Source organism: Electrona antarctica (assembly GCF_951216825.1).
Source record: "Electrona antarctica genome assembly, chromosome: 12".
Taxonomy (NCBI): domain Eukaryota; kingdom Metazoa; phylum Chordata; class Actinopteri; order Myctophiformes; family Myctophidae; genus Electrona; species Electrona antarctica.
This window is the reverse complement of record NC_136793.1, coordinates 51814164-51832371: the sequence shown is the minus strand read 5'-3', so window position 1 is coordinate 51832371 and position 18208 is coordinate 51814164. Positions and strand designations below refer to the sequence as shown.

The 18208-nt window shown below is 43.7% G+C and overlaps 3 protein-coding genes across 7 annotated transcripts in view; 2 read left to right on the top strand and 1 right to left on the bottom strand.

The window, feature by feature from the left end:
* Positions 1-567: 567 nt before the first annotated feature.
* On the bottom strand, positions 568-1884 carry LOC306934457 (forkhead box protein J1-B-like; the record flags this gene model as incomplete). The annotated part of the gene is made up of 1 exon (XM_079517025.1): positions 568-1884. One exon carries the CDS (start codon positions 1882-1884, stop codon positions 568-570), a length of 1317 nt encoding a protein of 438 aa, XP_079373151.1.
* A 1862-nt stretch (positions 1885-3746) lies between these two features.
* On the top strand, positions 3747-16420 carry LOC306934696 (phosphatidylinositol 4-phosphate 5-kinase-like protein 1). 3 transcript variants are annotated; one of them, XM_079517383.1, is made up of 10 exons: positions 3752-3877; positions 4079-4182; positions 6232-6282; positions 6643-6794; positions 12330-12454; positions 12544-12578; positions 12676-12731; positions 12889-12998; positions 14478-14640; positions 15540-16407. In XM_079517383.1, the coding sequence occupies exons 2-10, from the start codon at positions 4129-4131 to the stop codon at positions 15973-15975; spliced, it is 1182 nt and encodes a 393-aa protein (XP_079373509.1). In that variant the 5' UTR covers positions 3752-3877; positions 4079-4128; the 3' UTR covers positions 15976-16407. The 3 variants fall into 3 exon arrangements, with proteins under 3 accessions (XP_079373510.1, XP_079373509.1, XP_079373508.1); XM_079517384.1 differs by lacking the exon at positions 4079-4182 and having other exon boundaries at positions 3747-3877; positions 15540-16406; XM_079517382.1 differs by lacking the exon at positions 3752-3877 and having other exon boundaries at positions 3900-4182; positions 15540-16420.
* Positions 16421-16764: 344 nt separating this feature from the next.
* LOC306934698 (endophilin-B2-like) overlaps positions 16765-18208 on the top strand; it is a 36680-nt gene continuing 35236 nt past the window's right edge. For all 3 annotated transcript variants that reach the window (XM_079517387.1, XM_079517388.1, XM_079517386.1), the window contains exons 1-2: positions 16765-16944; positions 18009-18150. In XM_079517387.1, coding sequence (XP_079373513.1) covers positions 16882-16944; positions 18009-18150 — 205 coding nt within the window. In that variant the 5' untranslated portion in view covers positions 16765-16881. The remainder of the gene's footprint in view (positions 16945-18008; positions 18151-18208) is intronic.

Sequence of the window (18208 nt, the reverse complement as noted above, 5' to 3'; positions counted from 1 at the left end):
TGAACACGGTATCGTGAATCGTATGGAAGCAGATCTCATCATGCATCCACCCACCTTAGGCATGTGCACACAAAGCTACATGTTAGCGAACATGCTTACCTCTCATTTACTGACTCGGCATGACACTGTTTCACTTCAACATGCCCAAGTCGAGCTTCTTGGGCTGAAATCTTGCCCAAATACGGAGATGCCTGATGTGACGTGATGTCACAGTACTGACATAACAGCAGTGATGTCATAAATAACCGACCGGCTGAAACCCAAGACCTGCATTGGGGGCAAAAACACTTACTGTAATTTCTAGTTGCACCTTATTATACACAAAATATGTTTTCATGGTAGGCTACTATACAGTATTAGGTCAATTTGCCTGGCTTCATCAGGAATCAGAGATGTTTTATATTTTTGAAAAACGTCATATATTCTGGCACTAAAGAACTACCACTTATTGACGCTTTCACATTGCCGACCACTTTGATCTTGCGTCATAATTCTTTCTCACTAACTTAACTTGGGATAGGATTTGGAGTTTTGGACTAATTGTCAGATTAATTGAAGACCCACCTGTTACAGGTAGGCCTCCACTGGTTTCCACTGAAGGACCAAGCCCTGATCTAACATCAGGGGGACTACCTGCTGCTTCTTCATGTCTCCCCACGGGTGTACCTGATTCTCCTTAATGGGCTGTTCTGGAAACAACGTGCATGCCTCCTCGAAATAGTGCAGTGGCTGGTGGTGTTGTTGTTGCAGTTGTAAGGGATCCTGGTGTGAATGCTGCTGCTGGGGCACTTGGGGGCCTCCCATTTGGATGTGGCCCTCCACGGTCGCACCAGGATGGTCCACGTAACGGTGCTGGCGATTCCCCTGCAGCCCCATCTCCATCTCGGAGCCCAGGGACGCCGGGCCCTCCACCGGTGGACATGGCTGTAGGGGCACATGTGGGTGTCCAGTTTGTCCATAACTCGCGAGTGTCTGCATGCCTGTGGAGTCGCTGCCAGAGATAATATGGCTCCCGAGGTGTAGAGGCATACTCCAGGCATCGTTCTCGCTGTCACTGCTTTTGGCAGAGAGGTGTTCACCTTTGGTGCTTGTCCCAACGCCACCTTGGTAAGGACATTCGTTCTGGGACACGTGGTAGCCCACGGTGTCGTGTCCTTGCAGCTCCGCCAACCAATTGCAGTAGTTGGCGGACATCCTCCTGCGCCTGACGGTGCCATGATTTTGCAACACGTCGGCGTGCTGGGGGTCAATCTGCCAGAAGCCTCCTTTACCGGGCTCATCCTTCTGCCTGGGCAACTTGTTAAAGCAACTGTTGGATGACAGATTGTGACGAATGGAATTGCGCCAGCCGGGATCTGCATGTCTGTAATAACAGAAGTTTTCCGTGATCCAATTATAAATACTGGAGACAGTCACTTTTGGCCGTTTGCTGGCCTGCATGGCCATACAGATGAGCGAGATGTAGGAGTGAGGCGGTTTGACTTTGGGGTGTGTCTTGTAGTCAACTTCCACCGGAAAACCGGGTTGAAGAGGGATATGCAGGTACTCGGTTTCTTCGTAATTTATTCCATACATTTTGTCTGTGGAATCGCTGCTGGAGGTAGTAGGGCTCCCATGGTTTAGAGGCACTCCAGTGGCAGCTGTGTCTCCAGCCGTTGGGTTGGACGGAGAGTATCCCGGGCGGCCCTGGGGGTACCCGAGTTGTCTAATGTTCGAGTCATCGAAGTTGCTGCAGTTTCCCCCAGGGACGTTGTTGGAAATGCAGAAGTCCTGCAGCCAGTGGAGGCTTGTTAGGCTGTCGTCCAGGTGAACCAAACCGTTTCCCTGGTCTTCTGGGTAACATGCCAGACGATTGTCATTAAACTTGTCACTGCTGGAATTCATTTTGATCTGATATGGATGCAAAAGCTCATTCAAATCAAAGTTAGCAGTATTGATCTCAGATAAATATCCTACTTTAAGTACTTTAAGAGATGGTGAGGTGCAAATCCATTTTATCCGTTTATCTCTAGCTAAAATAATTATCTCGGAAATACCGTACTTTATTGACAAATGATGCGGGAGATTGATGTACCGGTTACATTTGCCAAATCCTCTCTGAACACTCAACACATTTAATTATATTCGGGCTCGCACCTACGCCACACTGCCGATCCGACCAATATGCCCATAAATGGGCGTATCAAGGCCCCCCAGGGGGATCACATGCACAAATTAGTGATGTTAGGCAACGGTTTATGTTGTGTTTAACATCAGAAACACATTGTAACTTCAAACTCACCTAAATATAGCGTATCAAGGCCACATCGGTGTTGTTAGGCAACGGTTTCTGTTGTGTCTGTCTGACATAATACCATCTTGACACATACCCAGGTGGGCCTTGAGTAAGGCCTCACTCACACTGTTGGAACATGCATACAACATTTGTCTTGTGTCTTGTCCGTGTTTAATGCATTTCCAATGGAAGTCACATGGTTTGACAAAACATTTTTGTTTGATGGCCGTGTTGTGCCCCCCTCCCCCGCATCAAACAAAAATGTTTTGTCAAACCATGTGACTTCCATTGGAAATGCATTGGGGCGGCCATTAAACACGGACAAGACACAAGACAAATGTTGTATGCATGTTGCAACAGTGTGAGTGAGGCCTTACAAAAGTTTGAGAACCCCTGGGTTAATAGTTCAATCCTGTCAAGCATTGTTGCTGAAATGAACATATACAACATAACACATATGACAAAGAAAAAGGGGTAATGTTGGTTCCGGGGCCCGGAAAATGCGGACACGAAGGCGGTGGTGGTGTCATCCGAGATGGCAATCGAGGATAGAGTCTATGCCTGTAGGGCACGACACGGCACCCCGTGCCCTATAGACTAGTCTATAGGGCACCCCGTGCCCTATAGACTAGTCTGTAGGGCACGACACGGCACCCCGTGCCCTATAGACTAGTCTATAGGGCACGACACGGCACCCCGTGCCCTATAGACTAGTCTATAGGGCACGACACGGCACCCCGTGCCCTATAGACTAGTCTATAGGGCACGACACGGCACCCCGTGCCCTATAGACTAGTCTATAGGGCACGACACGGCACCCTGTGCCCTATAGACTAAAGCCCAAAACGCACTTTTGCCATGCAACTCCTTGCAACAAAACGGTTGCGAGTATAGTTGCATGTCCCCAATGGCAGTTGCAAGGAGTTGCATTGGTGTAACTCTAACATGTCCTTTAAACTGTTTTGTTGAGTTGCAAGGAGCTGCATTCGTGTAACCTGACTCCGCCAGATGGGGCAGCAGAGAGTACACTGGGTTCCCCCCTCCTGCTCCCATCTGGGAACTCTCAGGCAGACTTGATGCCCGGCCACAAAACAGCCTGGCCAATCAGCAGCAGCTAGAGGCTGGATAGCTGCTGTTCGTGTGGTTTGGGCCTAACACACGCACGCACGCACGCGCACACACACACACACACACACACACACGCACACACACAGGTGCTTTCCAATTACTAATTAACATGGCTGGGCGGCTTGAGAAGTGACTGTGGTTTGTATATGGACATTTGTGTGGCATGGTGTCTTAACGCCCTTCATTTCAATGTTTTTAAGCATTGCTGTATATTTAATAGGGTGATGGTAATAGGAATGGTCACTTCATCTGTCTCTCCTCTGCACTTCTGTGCTGGCAATCCTGTTGATTGGAAGGTGCCAAGCACTGTAGAGGAGGAGGGGTGTTTGTTCCTGTTATTTTGCATTTTTATTGTATCTGCTTGACGCCTGAAATATGCATGGCATTGTATGTATTGAAAATTAGCTTGGTTTCATTTTGCTTGGTGGATAAACCTGTTTAAAACCTGAAACCTGAAAGGCAGGCATGCTACAGGTGAGGCCTCATGGGGAAGTTCAGTTTGGCTTGGGATTTGCAGGTGACAACACCAGTGAATAGAAAGGGCATAGTCTTATTTATTTTTATATTCGTCGCCGTCTTGCACTGTCTTTTGGGAGGTAAATAAAATACCCAAAATGTATGTGTGGACCTGTCTGCTTTATGTAGCCCTGTGTCATTCGCCAACCTTTTCACAAGGTGTTTTTGAAATCAACCTGGAACACGAGTTTTACCATCTCACCTCAGTGATGAAAAATGGCCTACACGCAGCTCTCCAGCCTAGTATTGACATCCCAGCCCCGGTAAGATAAGATAAACCTTTATTAACTCCCCAGGGGGAAATTCTATTGTCTCAGCAGCAACGCCAGAGAGTGAAATACAGGAGCAAGCCAAAATATAGGCTAAAATAAAAAATAGTTATAGGCTTAGGTTCTCGCAGAAGATGTCTGCATTGGGTACACTGTTTCTGAATAAATGGTTTAGCATATAGTATGTGTACTATATGTACATGTGTATGTGTCAATAAATACAGCTCTAAATGTACCAATGAATACCTAAGTTATCACCATTGAATATATGTACAGTGTCAACAACATGCTTCAACAAGAATAGAATATGTACAGTTAAGTATATCAACAGTGAATGTGTGAATGAATGAAAATATCATATGTACCTAAGGTTCTGTAGTCTGTAATGTACATCTATGTGCAAGTGCACCAGAGTCAAAGCCTGAGTCAGTAATCCAAAAATAACATCATGTCTTAACTTCTTCAAATGGTTGTATTGGTTGTAGACGAGCCTGATGGCTATTGACAATAAGGCCTGGCCAAATCACTTCATGGTGTGCTGAGGAGGGCACGCGCAGCGTGTGTGACTGGCTGTGTCTCAGTAAATTTAAACTAGTCTAGGAGAGCAATATATGCCACATGCCTTTCTAATTACTAAAGCGGATTTGGGGAGAGCCCATTAATGATCAAATAAATGCCATTGTCAAATCTTTTGTCCCAGTCCAGCCTGGCTGAAAGACAGTCAGCCCCTGACAACACTGCAGCCACCTTACACATTTCTACAAAACCTGTATATCCACTAATGATGTGCCATGCATGTTAAAATCATGGATAGCTCAATCGTCTCCTCATCTCTCCTAATCGTCATACAACTCAAAATGACAGTTGGAGGGAGCCACTACCATATGTACATACAAATACCAATAGGCTATACGTGACTGGCACAGTGAACAGTGAGCCGGAACAGTGAGCCCCTGACAACACTGGCTACCCTTTCTTTTAGAAGTATTTCTTTTTGAGTGGTGCAACCACTCCAAGGAACAGCAATGTCCGTGTTAACCTATCTATGTGACTATGTTACTATGAGTACCAGTAGGGGCAAAAGTGGCATAAACAGAGAGAGAGAGATAGTGCTGCACTGTTGCCTGCTAATGAGAGGGGGGGAGGCATGAGGGGAGAGGGGAGTTGCACCACTCAGTTCACACGGGTGTGATTTTTCATTTCATATGTACATTTCCTTTACAAACGAAGGGCTAAATAAATATACATATAATGCTTTCCCCGCTTAATTGCAGTAAGGCCCAATATTTCCACACATCTTCCTATATTCAAATTGCCTCAAGGGAGGACGGGCAGGCGGACGAACCACAATGTCAAGCTCATGTCACCATGATCAGCCATAACCATATAAGGACTTCCCAATGCAGCTACGCCCAAATATGAACTGCGTTGTCCAACCTCAATGTGTCATCATCATGGCATCAGGCCCAAACCTATCGATCCTATCCTATCTATCCAGTATATTGCCATAAAAGGGACAACAGAGTTTGCATGTTCTCCCCGAGTCCCCTAGGGCCTAGGGTAGGTACCCTCACAAAAACATGCAGTAATCCTGGTCTCTAAACTACCTTCCCCTGGCCAGCCGGGGCGCCTGATGGAGGGGAAAGGAACTGTCGGAATAACGTGTTCCTTCCACGCGCTACGTCCGGCCGGGGAAACTCCCCTGTCAGGTGAAAAGAAGCAGCTTGGACTCCTCATGCATAGAAGGGAGCATGAGGTCAGTCTGCTGCCCCCCCAGGTTGGCAGAGGAAGTGTAGCGCCCAGAATTACATAATTGACACTGGGTGAAAAAATGGATTACAAAATCGTGGGATAAAAATTGTATAAGGTTATAAAAGAGACAACGACTGACAGATACAGAGATCCCTATATGCCTATAAAAGGCACAAGGACTGACAGATTTCTAGTAATAATCAGGTAGTGGTTCATAATGTAGAAAGGAAAATGCTTTCTATATATATATATATATATATTTACACTATGTACTTTTGAATTTTTATCCAGCATGATCTTGCAGCAGAGCATTTCAAAGCACAGGAGACTCAAGTTCATGAGGTGAGTCAACACTTTGAATCTGTAAAATGATCTAGGCATTGGCAAATTAGCAATTACAGGAACTTTTTATAATGTTTCTTTTGTTTTTGACAATGAAGGTTTGGCTGTTTTTAGACATACATCAAATATTATTTACAAAATGATTCCATGAGAGCCAGATGAGTTCATGCTCATCAGGACAATTCAGTTGCTGTGAAATGATAAACACAAAGGTATATTTAGTTGCTTTTCAAATGTTAATTATTCATTGTTTATTGTCCTACATGGCAATTTAAACCCATGCACCCACATTATTCCAAGAGGAATAAAAAAATAAGAATCTTAAAGAAATAATAATTTGACTGGATTTTATGTGTGCAGGATTTTGAGATGCAGACATTTGCAGGGCCAGTGTTTGCCCATCTGAGATCATCCCTTGGGTTGACAGAAGAGGAATACCAGCACTCCCTGTCAAATGGGAATTATCTTCAGTTTGTCAGCAACTCAAAGAGCAAGGCAGACTTCTTTGTCACGTGAGTATAGCCTCTGGGACACATACTGTACAGACAAATACATTTAGAGACACACTGACTAACATTATGACATTTCTCCCCCCTGTTAATAAGTAAATATATTACAGGTACAAGACCTGGACTCATATGTGCTTAAAAAAAATCACACCCGTGTGAACTGAGTGGTGTAAGGTCTTATATAGACTGATCAGCTGTGGTCTGACGTAATGTCTGACGTAATGAAATCACACCCGTGTGAACTGGGTGACCATAGCAACCATGCTCATTTTTTGATACGAACAGACAGACAGACAAACAGACAGACAGACACGTAAACTAACAAAGCCAGTTGTAGGAGTGGTTTACACCACTCAAAAAAGGGGAAAAAGTGTGTAGTGTAGTGTGTCTGTACATTAAAGATGGAGTGCTGTGATTGTTGTACTTTTTCTGTTTTGTATGTGTCTATGGAGTTAACATTACTCTAATATTGACCCCCGTGTGGTTATAATATTCAAATATGTCTTCCCTGTGTATTTTTGAGTGGTGCAAACCACTCCAACAACTGGCTTTGTACCCGTGTTTGTTCGTACCAAAAGAACGAGCATGGTTGCTATGGTTAGTATGTGACGTCACTGACATAGCTGATCAGACTATATAAGACCTTGCACCACTCAGTTCACACGGGAGTGATTTCTTTTTTGGGGGGGATCACGAATCTTTAAATACATGGGTCTATAAAAGCAGGTCAAATATAAATGCAGTGCATGACGCAGGCACAAGGGAGACGTTTGACCTAACCTTAACATCACTAAACTGAGCTTAAAGCCTTAAACCAAACCTTAAACTCACTAACTGAGCCTAGACCTAACCTTAACCTATCTAACCCTAAACCTAGACGTAACTTAAACCTAAACTTTGACTTTTAACTTTGAGTTGAGATTAAATCTATAGTTGATTCAGTCGACTAAAATGTTTTTTTGTACCATTGAAATGTAATACGAATTACATTTCTGCTTTTCTTTTAGGCTTTATTAACCAATAACCCAATCAAATATAAATAATGTACCATGGCTAAAATAGGCCATATTTAATACATGCATGGAACTTGCACACTGCTGAGTCTTCTGACCCGAATATCCGAGTGAATGTCGGGTGCGCCATTTTTTCCTCCGCTTTCGCAAAAAAACGCACCAGTGTGCAAACCTTTACTGTATAGTCAGAATGTTGTTTTAACCAGTGCAAATAGCTGATGTGCAAGCTCACAAGGTGTCACGAGGGAGCTTGTAGATCAGCTACACCAGTATTACCTGCTCTCTGACTACATAATGTCTTCAGAGAGTCCTGTATGAGTTCTCTGGTGTTGTTTGAGATGACCGGCCACTATGCCTGAACCTAGTCCAACACTGGTCACAGTGGTAGGGCTTCACTCCTGTATGAATTCTCTGGGGATTTTTGAGAGTATGGCTCTGGCTGAAGCTTCTCCCACATTGCTCGCAGGTGTAGGTAGGGCTTCTCTCCTGTATGAATTCTCTGGTGCTTTTTCAGATGACTGATCTAGCTGAATCTAGTCCCACAGTGGTCACAGTGGTAGGGCTTCTCTCCTGTATGAATTTTCTGGTGACATTTCAGATATTCTTTCATGCTGAACCTATAGTGCCACACTGGTTACATTGGTAGGGCTTCAAGCCTGTATGAATTATCTGGTGACGGTTGAGAGTACTTTTCATGCTGAACCTAGTCCCACACTGGTCACAGTGGTAGGGCTTCTCTCCTGTATGAATTCTCTGGTGTTGTTTGAGATTAATGTTCTGGCTGAACCTAGTCCCACAATGGTCACAGGCGTAGGGCTTCAAGCCTGTATGAATTATCTGGTGTTGGTTGAGATTAATGTTCTGGCTGAACCTAGTCCCACACTGGTCACATTGGTAGGGCTTCTCTCCTGTATGAATTCTCTGGTGTTGGTTGAGATGACTATTTCGGCTGTAGATATGTTTGAGTTGGGCAGGAAAGATATCTGGGATGGGGAATGAGGAGAGAGGAAAAAAATAGGAATAAAATCTTTTAAAATAAAATGCAAGCTGTGTTGTATTATTACCAACTGATAAATGGTCTATATTTAGGATGGTAGCAGCAACTGCCAGGCACAGATAGGCCGTTGGAACATTGCTGGCCTGCCTGATGACTGCACGGTCAAAAAACCGTAGGTTTCGTTTTTGGCTATAGGTGGCCCAGCCTTCATCCAATCAGGATAGAGAGGGGCCTTCCTCCAATCATGATCGAGCGGGGGCGGGCCTTGGTGTGCGTGCTGTTGGCCTGTTGCGTGTCCCCCCACTGTAGTGCGTGCATGTGCACATCTTGATACCGGGGCAGACTGGGGGGTTTTCCAAATCACCCAAATCACTGAATGCTCCTTTAAGTTAGTTGGCCATTTGGAAAACGAGAAAGAATCAGGTGCAGAGGTCGGTTGATCCCTTGTTGATGGGGATAATGGCAACTCGCATTAAAGTAGAGAATGCCTATTACAGTCTGGTGGGGGACATTATACATTATACATTATACATATATATATATAGGTTTATAATCATCTGACTATTTACTTACTAAACATACTATTTGTACGCACGCACATACACACCAGGCTATTTAACCAAGTACCGACAACATTTCTAAACATCTGCTTTCTGTTGAAGTTGAAATAAAAGTTTCATGTGACATGGAAACATGCACATACCTATTCTGTGTAACTTTATCACAGGCTGCTTCAGCATGTCTGCCTGTTCCTTCTCTGACGCAGCAGCTGAAAAGCTGTCGGACGACATCTCTCTTTAAAAAAATACAAAGTTAATCTCCTTCGGTCCTCTCTGATGGTCCACATTTGAGGCCCGCTCTTACTGATTGGCATCTGACTACTAGCTGACATGTTATGGTAAATGGTGCATTTATATTGCACCTTTATCCAAGGCGCTTTACATAGATTGTGCATTACATTCACCCATTCACACACACATTCATACACCGATGGCGACGGAAGCCATGCAAGGTACCAACCAGCACATCGGGAGCAATTTGGGGTTCAGTGTCTTGCCCAAGGACACTTCGACATGTAGACAGGAGGAGCCGGGATTCGAACCGCCGACCCATGGATCATTGGACGACCTGCTCTACCTCCTGAGCCACAGTCGCCCTATGGTCTTGACTAAGGTGCGTCATTCGCAGCACCGATAGGGTTGCGTAAAGACCCGCCCGCCAGTCTCTGATTGGCCCCGCTACTACTAGAATAAGTAGTAGTAGGGGGCCCGCGGGGCGAAGCATTCTCACCTTCTACTACAGCTGGGAAACCAATCCTGCCAGCCAACTCGCTAGTATAATGCTCATTAGACTATGAATCCAGACCTCCTAGGTTCGAAACCCACTGCCGCCACTATTTGTCCAAACAACTCGTTATTTTGCCGCTAAAGTATGGAATGGGGGGTCAGATCAACATATCTGCATGGGTGACAGCAGACTGCTGGGCAAGTGCTGGCGCTTTGGCATGGGGGATAAGATCTTAATTTTCGGGCCTGTTAAGAACTCTAGTATTCGCCGGCTGCCGGGCACGGCTGCACTAATAACTTTGGGGCAGGCCCGTCTAGAGTTTGAATGGACGGGTATCAGTCAAAAGGGAAAAATTGAAGAGGAAGGATGGATGGGGAAGGATCAACATATGGAACGTCAGAACAGGTCAGCTTCATATAAGGAGTTCTAAGGGTTTGAGATTTGAGGTCAGATGTAGAGTTGCTGGCCAATATTGATTACATCAGGGATCTCCATCCCTGATGATGTCACGTGCTCTCACGTGCTCCATCCCTGATGATGTCACGTGCTCTCACCTGGGGTGTGACACACTGACGGGGATTGCACGATTCCATAGCTAACTGCGACCTTTGGTCGCAATTACCCCCCAAGGCAATGCCAAACACAGAGCAATATTTATTTCCCACCACAGAGTAACCTCGCGTCGGTGTCACCAGACTATCCACCTCGGAGGAAAGTCTGCTAACCACGGACCAAAGACCTGCAGTGTCGGTAGGCCAATCAGGCGGGGGCACGAATAAATGCACGACTAGCGCCACAGACGAAGCCTACCCTCCCTGGACATGACGTCAGTACAGTATGTTAGTATGTCCAGTATGTCAGTACAGTATGTCAGTATGTACAGTATGTCAGTACAGTATGTACAGTACGTCAGTATGTCGCAGGGACTTACCTCCAATCTAACGGCCTGATACTAAGAGCCAAGCAGGGAATTGGGTGCCATTTTGAAATGACTCAGCTGGGAATTGAACCCCGAACCCCCAATCTCAGGGTGGACACTAACTGCAAGGCCCCTGACCTGGTCTATGGGTCTGTGTGCATGCATGTGTGTGTATGTACAGATATATTACAGGATATAGTTTTATAGTAGGGGGCTCTAGACCGGTTGGCACTGGCTAAAAATCGTAATAGAAACGAGGTTACTGTATATGAGCCTGGGGACGTGAGGTTAGCTGTGAAGGCATGCCCAAGACCATGCCACTCTTGATAGGCCTATACTACTGACCACCGTCATCTGCCACCACCACCACCACACAGTCATTGTGGATAAACCTCCTGAATCTCAGCCCAAGAAGAATCACCATATATGTGACCAGGTCTAGCAAAATGGTCCTCATCTCGCCTATAATGAAAAGGCCGAAAATCTAAAATAAACTTGATTTCTTTTTGTGATTTTCGTTTTTTTTCTTCATATTAACAGTTTGAATGTTGAAGAAGGTTTTCATTCCAACAGATTATTGATTTGGGCAAATGAAATGTATACATTTATAAGTCAAAGTAGGCTAGCCAGCTCTAGGTGTTGAAATGTTGTGAACATTCAAATGGGATTTTCTCAGCTTTGGGTAAAACGGCACAATCATTTTAAAATGGTCATATCTCCTTCAAATATTTTCCAATTTCATTGAATGATACATCATATGAAAGCTTACATTCTGTACTTTAATAATCTGTAACAAACTGAAAAATTACTCTGGTCGAGATGAGGGCCTATTTGCCAGACCCGGTCACATATTTGGTCAACCTGGCTTCACTATTTTGAGAGTGCCAAATACAGGCAGAGACTTTCTTTTCTTTTTTCATAATTTTTTTAGCTACATCTATAGCCTATCTACAACGTGCCGTGAGCTTGTAGATCGGATATTTTTGCCGCGTGACACCATCGTACAGTACAACAAAGTATAACATGGGGGTTAGGGGTTAAAATAAATGCATGACTAGTGCCACAGACAAAACCTACATTTTCACTTGTGGGCTATGCAAGCCGAAAGCAAACTATACACACTCTGCCTTAGTAGTTTTCTACTGCTTTGCCAAGGGCACTTTTCCTGAGGGCACTTTTGCTGTCATTTTATTCTATTTGTTCCAGTTTAAGTAATTTGTAGCTTGCAAATTATGCTTTCAAAGAAACGTCCACACTGCTGACTACCGTCTACCGAACACAGAATTCATATTATGCTCTCAATTCTGTATCCCTGGTTCTAGGAATAATAAGAGGTTCTTCTTAAAGACACAGAGCAAGCGGGAGGTGCAGTTCCTTCTGTCTAACCTGCAGGCATATATGGACCACTTGGAGAAATACCCCCATTCTCTAATAGTGAAGTTCCTAGGTAAGAGTCAAACGAATCCTACCAAATGTTGGGGATGTTCAAAATGGGTTTATATGGAGATGACTCAAAACATATTTTTTACATTCCAGGTGTCCATAGGATTGTTATTCCAAACGAAATAAAGGTACAGCATTTGGATCTGTACACACCAACAAATACATGCATATGAATGAGCATTGCTTAAGTTTCTATGTCACCCTCTCTGTTTCAATCTGTTATAGAAGTACTTCATTGTGATGCAGAGTGTGTTTTACCCTGATGAGAGGATCAATATTAGGTAGGCCTATGTCTTATCGCCCCTCCTGTTTTCTTTTCCCCCTCTCTTTTATATACTGGACTAATATCCATATCTTTATAAAACACCTTTTAAAACACTTAAAAAAAACAAAAAAAACAAAGTTATCTTAATGGTGAACATGCTGTTGATTATTCAGATATGACATTAAGGGCTGTGAGGTGGGCAGATGGACTGATCCTGCCAAGGGAAACCATATTATAAAGGTGCTGAAGGATAATAACTTTGAAGGAGAGCACATCACATTGGGTAAGAGCCTTGTAGTCTGTTGCACGCACGCACGCACGCGCGCACACACACACACACACACACACACACCCTCCCTGCGTTATAGCAAAATACTAAATTATACAGTGCTTTGCGTTAATTCGCATATATGACCACGTCACTCACTGAAAATAAAACGTGTATACATTTGGTGTCATGTGATGTTAAATAAGTTATTAAGTGATCCAATCATTTCCACAGTAAAATCCAGAATCGGAATCAATCTTTATTGTCACATATCGCATTGCAAGTACGAGTGAAATTCTTTAGTTGTGCAGGCTCACCATTGCAGTTAAAAGAGGAGAGGCATAAAGTTCATAATATATGACTGCACGATACAATGTTGTGACTAATAAATAATAAATAAGTCATGACTGTACGTGTATAAATATAAAATGGAGTGCTGAACTACATTTCAGTTCAGTCTGTGCAGTACGTGTCACCAGACTTAACTCTTGTTCAGCAATCTAATTGCTGACAAATAGAAACGGTTCAATAGTCTGTTGGTACTGCTCCCGATGCTCTTGTAATGTTTGCCTGGCCGTGGGTGCGGCAGCGGTTCGAACAGGCTATGGCTGGGGTGGTGAATGTCCCGTGTATTTCCTGGAGGAGAGGAAGCTCCCCTCTCACGATTTGCTGCGCTGTTCGCACCACTCTCTGCAGTGATTTGCGTTCCGCAGCGGTGCAGTTCCCGAACCAGGCAGTGGTGCCACTTGTCTCTGAGGATGCGGAGGTTGTCATTGGGCCTTTTTCACCACATTTGTGGTGTGTGTGGACCACTTTAGGTTCCTTGAGATGTGTATCCCAAGGAATTTGAAGTCACAGACCTGCTCCACAACAACACCATTTCTTTTTAAAAGATTAGTTTTTGGCTTTTCTGCCTTTATTGATGGTTTCAAGTGAAGATTGACAAGAGGGAGGGAGAGAGGGGGGGGGGACACACGCAGCAAGGGTCGTCATGAGCGGGACTCGAACACGCGACACGCTGTCAGGCCAGAGCCTATAGCTGTATGTGGCATGCGCCTGGAGTCTGGACCACTAGGCCACCGGGTGCCCCCGCAGCAACACCATTGATAAATGGTAAATAGGTGCGTGCTCTCTCTCTGGCCTCCTAAAATCCACAATCAGCTCCTTTGTGTTACTGACGCTGAGAGTCAGGCTGTGCTCCTGGCACCACTGTGTCAGTGTTCCAACCTCAGCTCTGTAGGCCATCTCGTCATCATTTTCGATCAGGCCCATCACCGTCCACATAATATTTGATCACGACGTTGGAGCTGTGCGTGGCTGTACAGTTAAGCAACTCAAAATTAACTCTTAATTTAACTCTTGAGAGTGTATGTATACCTATTGAGAGTGTACTGATAATTATGTGTGCACTCTCAGAGTTAAAAATCTATAAATGATTCTGAACAGTGGATTTTACTGTTTCGGGAGGTTTATTTTAAATGTCTGTGTTGCCAGGTCACCAGAAATCCTGGTTTGTAAACCAGGTGAAAATTGACACCACTTTTCTCCGTGGGCTCAACGTGCTGGATTACAGTCTCCTGTTGGCCAATCAGCCTCTGCACCGAGACGAGCTGGAAGGGAGACACTCCCTTGCAAACAACACTGTTTGCACTACAAAGTAGGTTTTAGTGTAAACATATATCCTAAACATGGCATAGTTGTTCTGTCATGTATTTTAGTTTTCAAAATGTTTATCCAGTTTATCCATGGTAAAGAATAATGACTCTGTCCTATATTCTAATTCTGATGGGACATCTTTAAATAAATTGCAGTTGACGCCAATACTCTGCCAATACTCTGCTGAGAAGCAGAGTAGGTTGCAGTGTTGATTTCGTCGACTAAAACTATGACAAAAAATGTTCGTCGACTACCTTTTTTCACTGACTAAATGAAAACTAAGCTATGACGACTAAAACTAAGACTAAATATATTGACGATTTTGTCAACAAATAAAAACTAGACTAAAATGTTAGGAAGGGACTAGTGGACAAGAGATCCAATATAAGTCATTTTACACTTGGTTGCATGCTGAAAATAGCATACATATTTCAGCAAGTGTAAAATCAGTCATCACGACGGCATCAAGGCCCGCCAAAATACATTTTAGTCGACTAAATCAGCCATAGATTTAGTCAACAAAAATCGTATGATATTTAGTCGACTAAAACTACACTAACACTTAGACATTCCTGGTGACTAAAATGTGACTAAAACTAAAGGAAAACTATTCAAAAGACTGACTAAAACTAAAATAAAATTGCTGCCAACAACAACACTGGACTGCACCCAAATTGTTGTTTTAGTTACACATGAACCTCTTGATGGCAGATAATATTTGCATAAAGGAAAAATATATGAAACTGAACATTAGAAGGTAGACAAATTCAATTTTGTACAAGTAAAATAGAAAGAGATCATCAAATATAAAATGATATATAAAATATGTCACCTTCTATTAATTGTGCTTATATTGTTGTCTCACCCCCTGGTTCTTTTCTATGGACACCTGCGTGACAGTCCCACTGAGGCACATGCTCCCTGCACCATTCCTTTAAGTTTACTGGATGAAAACTCAGGGCAGCGGCCACCAGATACTACAGACTGTGGGTCAGACCAACGCCAGCACGCACGAGGAGAGACTACTGGTGATGCAACCCCCCTCCAAGAGATCAACTGCCAGGCAACTGGGACCAGCACTGAAATGGAATTGCAAGAATTCCATAACAAGCACTGTCGCCTGCTGCCAAATTTTGAAAACGCAATTCACGTCTTGGACGGGCCTCAGCACCGTTACTTTGTTGGCATCATAGACATTTTCACAGTTTATGGACAGAGAAAAAGGCTTGAGAATCTGTGGAAAAGGTCTCGCTTTCCTGGCAGAGCTTTCTCCACTGTCAGCCCCCCTGCCTATTCACAGAGGTTCTGCCAGTGGGTACAGAACCACACCCAGTAATACGAAGAGAAAAGATCAATGGGAAGGGAGAGGAGAATGCAAAAACAGCATAGATGGATGTAAATATTTCACCAAGTATTTCCATGTGTTAAGCCTATAGCCTATTTATGTTAATATACTTTTGATGGTGATATTTTGTGTGTATTAATTTATGCAGCCCCATTTAGCTCAACCAGAAGGGTCATATGCTATCATTGTTTCATATAACTTTGCTTGACTATTATGCTAAACATACTGTTTACTATAAGAGCTATATTCTAAAGGCTGTGTCATTATGTTTCAAGCTGAGTGAGCACTCTCCCAATTCCAAATACCATAAGTCATTCTTGCAGCCTAATTGCATGCAAATGGGGGACCCCAAAGTAAATAAGTCTTAGTGCATTTCTGGGTATTTCAATCCTCTTAGCAGACCTTGTATTGAACTGTGCTTTACAAACTGTTCATACAAATTGTCAATCAATCAATCAAAAGCTATGTAATGCAATACTGTCTGCAGACAAACCTCTGTTCCTTATTGTACTGTACATTAATTTGCAATAGCACATTAGCATACATACAGATAGGCCTACATATGAAACTGGCGCTGACTCAATAATAGTCGGGTTCAGAGAAGTTTGGCACTGGCAACAGGTGGGTGGGGGGCATATTCCTAATCACTCGAAAGAACAGTAGGTCAAGTAAATATAAATAATTGCTGTCTGAAGATCAAGTTATCTTTTTTTTCCACGTGCCCTTTATATGTACTTATACTATTACTCACAATGAACATAGAGATAAGAGTCCCATAAATAAGTCATACACAAATAAGTAACAATAGCGACACCTAGCGACTGTTGATATTTTGCAGTGGCTTGGGTCGTGACAGAGAGACCCAACAACATTTAGCACACACTACTACAGTCAATCATGGATTTCAACGTGAAGAAACTAGCCTGCGATGCCGGGGTGTTTTTCACACGGGCAGTTCAGGTAATTATTATGGAACTGGTCATTCCTAAAATATGCCCGTTACATTTTGACAAACCCGTTGAATTAAATCGGTAACGTTATATAGCTGTTGCTGCTGCCCCACCGCAACGTTAGCATTAGGCTAGCTGCTAGTAGCTAGCTAGCTAGCTAGCTCGCGAGTTTATTCGAGATTATTTTACTTGTTTAGACTGCGATTGTCAAACGTGCCGCTCAAGAATCATCATGTTCATGTCACTAAAATAGGTTAGCTTTTAAGCTCTGTCCGAGCACCATTCAACGGGGTTATGTTATGGATGTGCTAGCAGCAGTACTACATTCAGTACAGTTGTTGCACACACATCCATGATCCATGATTGGTTTCAGTTGCAATTTCGAATGAATTTTAGCCAGACGGAGAAGTTGACGGTGAAAGTTAAGTGCATTACTATTACAAAAGACGAATGACAAAGGGAGAGCTTGTGAGTGACACAGACCCGGACTCGAACTTGCGGTGTCACGATTACAATTAAGGTTTCGGTTTAATCCCACTGCGTCACTACGAACCCGGCTCAGTTCCTTGAGGCTTGTTGCTGTCGGTGTCAGCTGAGGCTCAGCTGCAGAGTATAGTACCTGTTATTATGGCTGCTGAGCTGGGTCTATAATAGCCTTAGTCTTAATCTAAGACTAGGTATATAATAACAGGTATAGTACTGTATATTTGTCCTTTAAATGTTACTATGAATTGGATATGAAGGACCCCAATGGAAACAAGCCATGCCATGGGCTTTCTTGGGGTTTAAATCATCTTGGCAGTAAAATAGGATAAAAGAGGATTCTGATTCAATATAACATACCATTCTAACAGGTTTGGGAGATGAGGGAGCATCTAGCCTTGGATAAAGACTATCAGTATCATAGAGCTTAGAGGTCATTTTTATCAAGTCTGACTTGATTCCGAATGATATTGCAAAATGTAAATAAAAATCGATAAAATACATCTATGATAGTCTTGGTCCAAGGCCAGGACAGCGCTCTTAGAGTTTGGATGATGATGATGATGATGATGTCACCGACTCCCGCTTTAGTTTACAGAAGAGAAGTTGGGGCAGGCAGAGAAGACGGAGCTGGATGCACACTTTGAGAACCTGCTGAGCCGTGCGGACTGCACCAAAAATTGGACAGAGAAAATATTCAGGCAGACAGAGTACCTGTTGCAGCCCAACCCAAGTAAGACTCCACGACAATGGCCAGTCGTTCAGAGAACAGCAGACGGCTCACAGAGCAT

What these genes read in the sequence shown, in the direction of transcription:
- LOC306934696 (XM_079517382.1), top strand. Translation starts at nt 4,018, where the DNA reads ATGTATGTGTGGACCTGTCTGCTTTATGTAGCCCTGTGTCATTCGCCA. An exon ending in AGGAGACTCAAGTTCATGAG is followed by an intron (nt 6,283 to 6,642) that starts GTGAGTCAACAC and finishes TTATGTGTGCAG; the next exon opens with GATTTTGAGATGCAGACATT. An exon ending in AACACTGTTTGCACTACAAA is followed by an intron (nt 14,641 to 15,539) that starts GTAGGTTTTAGT and finishes CCTGCGTGACAG; the next exon opens with TCCCACTGAGGCACATGCTC.